At 36.5% G+C, this 7,617-nt stretch overlaps 1 protein-coding gene across 1 annotated transcript; it reads left to right on the top strand.

Moving 5' to 3' along the window:
* Positions 1–333: 333 nt before the first annotated feature.
* On the top strand, positions 334–7,617 carry LOC134676322 (ferritin light chain). The gene is made up of 5 exons (XM_063534698.1): positions 334–559; positions 1,848–1,972; positions 4,838–5,071; positions 5,692–5,873; positions 6,975–7,617. Exons 2-5 carry the CDS (start codon positions 1,858–1,860, stop codon positions 7,137–7,139), a joined length of 696 nt encoding a protein of 231 aa, XP_063390768.1. The 5' UTR covers positions 334–559; positions 1,848–1,857; the 3' UTR covers positions 7,140–7,617.

The raw sequence follows: 7,617 nt of genomic DNA, 5'->3' as shown, positions 1-7,617 counted from the left end.
CTACCCCTTTACGGGTGAAATATTATAAAATAAATTTTATTGTATTTAGCTTAAAGCGTGACTAAGTAATATACGATTCATATAATCATACTTCAAAATGTTTAAATATGAATTAAAATGTGAGAGTTTTCGTTTATTTCAACTTTTACATCTTTGTGTACGATTTTAGGGTAATATTTTTTTAATATACGATTCATATAATCATACTTCAAAATGTTTAAATATGAGTTAAAATGTGAGAGTTTTCGTTTATTTCAACTTTTACATCTTTGTGTACGATTTTAGGGTAATATTTTTTTAATATACTGGCCACACAAAGTTCTACGCACCAACTTCACAGAATAGTTGTCTCACAAGTTCTACCGAGTTCTGTTTGCTACTGCGCTGTTATCAAATCTCATTATATTTTTGTCCCATTTGCGGACTGCGGACTATCAGTTTTACACCTCCATTGTTGTTGGAAGTTGCCTTCTGCGCCAGTGTGTGTAAAGGCCCCACTTTCGACGCATCTATTTTCTACGCTGCAATCGCTTGAGTTTAATCGCGACACTCTAATTTGGTGAGTGATATTAATTATTTAAATCAACAATGACATTGGCATTATCTTTGTTTAGTTTGCCTTTTTTTTTTTTAATTGTATAAGTAAGTATAGATGGTCAAGCAAATCTTGTCAGTAGAAAAAGGCGCGAAATTCAAATTTTCTATGGGACGATATCCCGTCGCGCCTACATTTTTCAAATTTGCCGCCTTTTTCTACTGACAAGATCTGCTTGACCAAGTATAGTTATTTTATTTACGTCGATTCATGATATTATTTAACATTTCAATGGTTTATTTTTGCATTTTACCTACATTTTTACGCTCAAACCAAAGATTATTATCTAAATAAAATAGATTGTTTTAAGATCTTTTAACAAAATATACTCACGTTTCCCAAAATAGGTACTTATTTGTTTTTACCTGTTTCATTTTTACAATATTTTAGGACATTGGAATGGTTTTAAGAATTATATATTGTAATATAGGTACCTAAGGAGTAAACTGACCAATGATTGACCCATGGGGCTGTCCATAAATTACGTCATCGATTTTTGAATATATGAATAGCCCCCATGTAATAAGTACTTAAAACTAGTAATAATGTGTAGAGTAACAAAAAAATAAATCATTAACTTTTTACGTTACTTACTTTTTATTAGCATTCTGAGATAAAGCCAGTTTAAATTTCAAAATTTTGTTTCAAAGTGCAACAACCACTTGCGTTTTATCTTTTCAATGTGTCTATAAAGTAGGTTTATTTTTAGGGACAGAATATAAATATTGTTGCTTCATTCTAACTATATTTGCTTTCCTGTCAGTAGTATTGATAAATTACTGCTTTGGGGCTATACATAAATTACGTCATTTCAAATTAGGGGGGGTCTGGACATTGGATGATGGTAGCATGACATAGGAGGAAACGGGGTCATTTGAAGCATGATTTTAGGGGGGGGGGCGTAATTTATGGACATCCCCTTTATAGTAGTAGGTATAATAACTAGGTAGGGTAAATCGTCTATTACTGGCCACCTTAATAGGCTTCTAGTAACTGGCCATGGGCATGAAATAAATTTAAAAAAAAAATCTAATAACTGGACACCTTATACTAAATAAATATTATGTTTAATATTCACACAATCCAAGTAAATTTTCAAAATTAAATATTATTTTTGGTTTAGTAACTGTGTGAATATTTCATGTACTTAATGATTGGCACAAGATGAAATGATTAATTTTAAGATCTGGCCACGACATTTATCTTGTGTAAAAAAATGTAAATAAATAAGTAAATAACCTATTTGTTATAGATTCAGAACAATGAAGTTCCTAGCTCTCGCCGTATCCTGCCTGCTGGCGCTCTCCGGAGCCCTAGCCGCTGACTCCTGCTATCAGGATGTCTCCATGGACTGCTCGCAGGCCTCCAACAGCATGGGTAAGCATTACTAGTTATGAATTACTAAAAATGGTAAAAAAAAACAAAAATCGATAATTTCGATACCGAGGGGTCGTCCATATATTACATCACGTAACGTAATATATGGACGACCCCTCGCTTCTGGATCAGATGTCTGCTTCTGAATATATTCTGATCTAATTGTCCATGGTCATGTCATAAGGTAAAGTTATATCACTTAGATCCGAGGGATTTCTGTGACTACATATAGGTATACATATGTACAGATAAGATAGATAATATACCTAAATTTGATTGATTTCTATTATGACAAATCATTGTCAGATTGTCACCCAATCCCTATCTAAAGTCAGAGAAAGATAAAAACAAATATTTCACAACTTATCTAATACAATACAATGTGTGTACCTTGACTTGTCTCGAGAGGAGGCCCGTGCCCAGCAGTGGGACGTATATAGGCTGAGATGATGATGATGATGATGTCTTGTCTCATACAATAAAATATCTATCGAACAACGAAACATTAGGGCGCGTTAACACCGTCAGTTTACCGGTTTTAGGCATATCTGCGGGTTCGAATCCCGATGAGGCATTTATATCAATCAATCAAACAAACAAAAAATCAATTTATTGTGTTATATAATGTAGTCATGTCTAAAATATACCAAGAAGTCAGTTGGGCGCACGCACTGCATTTGGCGTGATATTTTCCGAGAACCCCCACGTGATATTTGGTGATATTCAGCTTGACCCCCTCCCCCCTGAACACCTCACGTAATTAATGGACGTCCCCTACACAAAAATAGAAGTAGGGCTTACGTTTAGGGTTGCCAACTTTTTTTTTGGTGGAATATAGTATTTTCCAGAATAAGGCATCAAAAATACCTATATGTACATATTGTACATTTCAAAAAAATATAGTACTTTTAGATAAAATACTAAACATGAGTGTAATATACGTTTAGTCGGAAATATAGTATTTTAGCATACTATATATTTTTCCAAAAGTATATAGTACAGAGAGCCAAAATATGATACAATACTATATAATATAGTCCGGTTGGCAACCCTACTTACGTTAGACATGTAAGTGTGAAAGTGTCTACTTGAATTTTGTTGTTTATTGTCTAATTTTGCTCCATGCTTACAAAGAGTTCCGTAAGTGGATCATCAAAATCAGTATATTATGCACTTTCATAATTATGGGGCCTATTTCTCGAACGATATTAGTCTAACATTATTAGTGTGTTGTCATGACGACGATACCGTACGATTTGACAGTTCGCGGGCATTCGTGGACTAAGCCCCCATTCGCAGGAGAGCTTTTTCAACGCGCGTTAAAAAAGCGCTTGAATCCGTCCGCACTCTAAATTCGATTTAACGACCAAGGCTTAAAGTCGAAAATCCAATAACAACGCTTGACAAAAAGCGTCACCGCTGTCGTGTGAATACATACATGGTTATCCACTCCATTTGTGTCATTCAGACGCTTTTTTAACGCGTGTTGAAAAAGCTGCCTTCCGAATGGGGGCTAATAATATTAGTCTAATATCATTCGAGAAATAAGCCCCAGTTATTCCTCAATAAGTATTACTATTTTATAGTGCCAAGTGATAATCAGTTTAACACATTTGCCACGTTTTTTTGAACATGTTAATATTCATATTTCATAAATAAAATGTTAATTTTCACCACACCAGCTCGGAAAGGCTTACTTTGCACTTCAAAAACGGATTGCACTTTGCTATCAGTAATTCACATGTGAGGCAAAGCAATCAAATGCAAATTTTGAGTTGTTTTTAGGGTTCCGTACCCAAAGGGTAAAACGGGACCCTATTACTAAGACTTCGCTGTCCGTCCGTCCGTCCGTCCGTCTGTCACCAGGCTGTATCTCACGAACCGTGATAGCTAGACAGTTGAAATTTTCACAGATGATGTATTTCTGTTGCCGCTATAACAACAAATACTAAAAACAGAATAAAATAAAGATTTAAATGGGGCTCCCATACAACAAACGTGATTTTTGACTAAAGTTAAGCAACGTCGGGAGGGGTCAGTACTTGGATGGGTGACCGTTTTATTTTTGCTTTTTTTTGTTTTTGTTTTTTTTTTCATTATGGTACGGAACCCTTCGTGCGCGAGTCCGACTCGCACTTGCCCGGTTTTTTTTGTTTTTTATGTTTGCTGGTAGAATTGGCTTTTAAATGATGATTTTGGATGGATAAATATTTAATAACATTCATTTCAATTTGATTTGGTTTGATTTTGTTTGATATTTTACATTTAATATTTGCTTCGGGTTGGTGTGGTGAAATTTAATTTATTGAATTCACACAAAATAATGCTAAATGTAGCAGTTAACCGTGTGATGCATTTTATTATCGCACAATTTATACTTTTGGTTTCCAATTACGTCATATCACCTTGACGGGAAACGGTGCCCCAAACTGCTGCTACGACGTGATTTGACGTTTGAAATAGAGTTGGACCGAGATAAGTCTGCAACGATTTTGATAGCACACGCAGTGCAAGTGTTATTTATACGTCATAATTTCGAAGTTTGACGTTTAAAATAACACTTGCACTGCGTGGGCTAACAAAATCGCTGCATTAGCGACTAATTTGGAAATTCGGACTCCGGTCCGGAAATCCGCTTTGGGCCAATAGTAGAAAACCTAGAGTGGCCAGAATAATACATAAAAACACCGCATTATCGGCTGAAATCCGCTTTGGGCCAATAGTAGAAAACCTAGAGTTGCCAGAATAATGCATAAAAACACCATTTATTTTATTACTGGCAAATAATTCACTGTTTGGATAATCTTCCTGCGTAGTAGAAAACAAAAAGTGTTGCCAGCATAATAACCCAAAAATCTCCCACAGTGCTGGCAAAATGTAACGCGATCTACGGCGGCTACGGTCACCATGGCAACCTCGCGTCCGAGATGCAAGCCTACGCGAACCTGCATCTCGCTCGTTCGTACGAGTTCCTGCTATCGGCGTCCTACTTCGACAACTACCAGACCAACAGGAAGGGATTCAGCAAGCTGTTTAGGAAACTGTCGGATGACGCTTGGGAGAAGACTATTGATCTCATCAAGCATATTACTACTCGAGGTAAGTTCTGCCCTGGCGGCCTAGCCAAGGTAACGATCGCTTGCGCTTCGCCATCGGATCGCTTTGTCTCTCTCTATCACTCTTCCATATTAGTGTGACAGTGACAGTTGCGTTTCGTTCGCTACATAGCGTTAGCGATTGGCATGTTTATATAATGCCAATGTTTATATAATGTCACTCCTTTTAACATGTGTAGCTTGACTGTAAATGTTAATTTAAGGCCTGAGTTACACTTGTAAGTTTTACTTACGTAAGTAGGGACAAAGCTATTTGTTAGAATGAGATAACGATATTCATCTCTCATTCTGTAGTATAGCCGTGTCCCTACTTACGTAAGTAAAACTTACAAGTGTAACTCGGGCCTAAGGAATAAATAAATAATAATAACGGGGCATGCTTATCGTATGCATGAAAAATATCGTTAAAATAGAACTTATCAAAGAAAACAAGATGCATGACTTTTCAACTGCTATTATTTTTAATTTGAATTTGAATTATTATTGTTTCTCATACGGCCGGGATTTAACGGAACTTCGAGGGTTTAATATAATGAACCTATATAAAATTCAACATGTGTTTATCAATATTATAGTTGCTAAGTAATCTAATCTGGTCCCTAGGTGGTGTGATGGACTTCGCCCGCCGCTCCACCCTGGACACCGGCAGCAAGAACTACACCGTGGAGCTGAACGAGCTGGAAGCGCTGGCCAAGGCCCTGGACATCGAGAAGGAGATCGCTGAACGCGCCTTCCACATCCACGGTGAAGCCACCAGGAACAGCCAGCACCTCCATGACCCTGAGGTAACTTAACACAGCACATACACACATGTACCGGCAGCAAGAGCTGAACGAGCTGGAAGCGCTGGCCAAGACCCTGGACATTGAGAAGGAGATCGCTGAACGCGCCTTCCACATCCACGGTGAAGCCACCAGGAACAGCCAGCACCTCCATGACCCTGAGGTAACTTAACACAGCCAAACCTAATGTCCTAATCAGTTACACAGCAGTCGCATTATACAATAAGTAGAAAAAAACTAAATTAATGATTATGGCGCCATTTAGGTATGTACCCGATCTTTTATGAGCCGTTTAGGCGAATGAAAGACACGAGGCATGATAAATTATTATACTTTCTGTACATTTTAAATGTATAAGTATGGAAAAATAAAACAAATCGGATATTAACTGAAAACACACTGAAAATGACGATTTTTAAATTGTAAAACCCTCTGAGCTATAAAACATATGGTAATTTTGTGACTGAATGGAAAATTACATAATATTTTTACAGAACGAGCTCTACAACTATGTTTTCCACTACATTTTTGCAAATAAATCTCAAGTTTATCAAATACTGAGGGGTCATCCATTAATTACGTCACACGTTTAGGGGGAGGGAGGGAGGGGGTCAAGAAAATGTGACATATTGTGACATGGGGGAGGGGGGGAGACACAAACTTTGTGACGTCACTTTAACTTCATCAGTAACTGAAAATTTATTTAAATTATTTAGTTCGCTGTACATTTCAATAACAAGTTTTTAAAACGAAAATTGTAGTTTGTAATCGTTTAATTTTCTTTCCTAAGGAGTCAAAAAACCTAGAAATTGGTGTGACGTAATTAATGGATGACCCCTGATGAAAAAAAAACTAAAACAAAAACAATGTGAAGAGCCTAATTGAACATAACACTGATTTAAACTTTCACGATTATTTAACATTATGAAACTGCACAACGGGACTTAATCGCGTATTTAAGTTTTAAGATTTACCTCCGACACCCCATTAGATTAGATTAGATTTAACGCCGTCCTCGAAACGTCGGAGGTAAATCTTAAAACTTAAATACACGATTAAGTCCCGTTGTGCAGTTTCATAATGCTAATTGAACATTTTCCACAGATCGCCCAATACATGGAAGAGGAATTCATTGAAGAGCACTCTAAGACCATCCGCAACCTAGCCGGCCATAGCTCAGACCTCAAGAAGTTCATCGCCCAGAACGACGGACAAGATCTGTCCATCTCGCTCTACCTGTACGACGAGTACCTTCAGAAGACCGTCTAAATTATAGTCCATCTCAAAAAACTACCACTTTAGTAGAAATTTTGTTACGCTGGTAATCCCATTGTTATTAGCTTCCAGTACCATCAGAAGACCGTCTAAATTATAAATAGTCTACCATCTCAAAAAACTACCACTTTAGTAGAAATTTAGTTACGCTGGTAACCCCATTGTAATTATCAACCGTCTTTGAAATAAAAATTATCTATTATGGTAGAAATTCGGTTACGCTAGCCGTCTAACAGAATTTACCTACTATAAAAAAAGACACAAAATATGTGGTTTATTTAAATTTTAAAATTAATCCTCCACTGAAGAAAACTACCATTTTAGTAGAATATTGTTTAAGCCATTTCAATGTGTACAAATAGGGCTGTTTAAATTATGTGATATGTAAGTTTTTTATCATTCATTGTGTATTATAGCCTAGTATAGATGTATTTTCAGTTATTTTCCAAATAAAAATTCTTTAATCGCCTAA

The sequence above is a fragment of the Cydia fagiglandana genome, chromosome 24 (assembly GCF_963556715.1).
Source record: "Cydia fagiglandana chromosome 24, ilCydFagi1.1, whole genome shotgun sequence".
In the NCBI taxonomy this organism is placed as follows: Eukaryota; Metazoa; Arthropoda; class Insecta; order Lepidoptera; family Tortricidae; genus Cydia; species Cydia fagiglandana.
Note: the sequence above shows the minus strand (reverse complement) of the source record. Positions and strands in the feature narration are given on the sequence as shown.

Excerpts from the sequence above, each read along its gene's own strand:
- LOC134676322 (XM_063534698.1), top strand. The coding sequence starts at position 1,858 with ATGAAGTTCCTAGCTCTCGCCGTATCCTGCCTGCTGGCGCTCTCCGGA. Across the intron at positions 5,072-5,691 it reads CAAGCATATTACTACTCGAG|GTGGTGTGATGGACTTCGCC; the intron begins GTAAGTTCTGCC and ends TCTGGTCCCTAG. Across the intron at positions 5,874-6,974 it reads AGCACCTCCATGACCCTGAG|ATCGCCCAATACATGGAAGA; the intron begins GTAACTTAACAC and ends CATTTTCCACAG.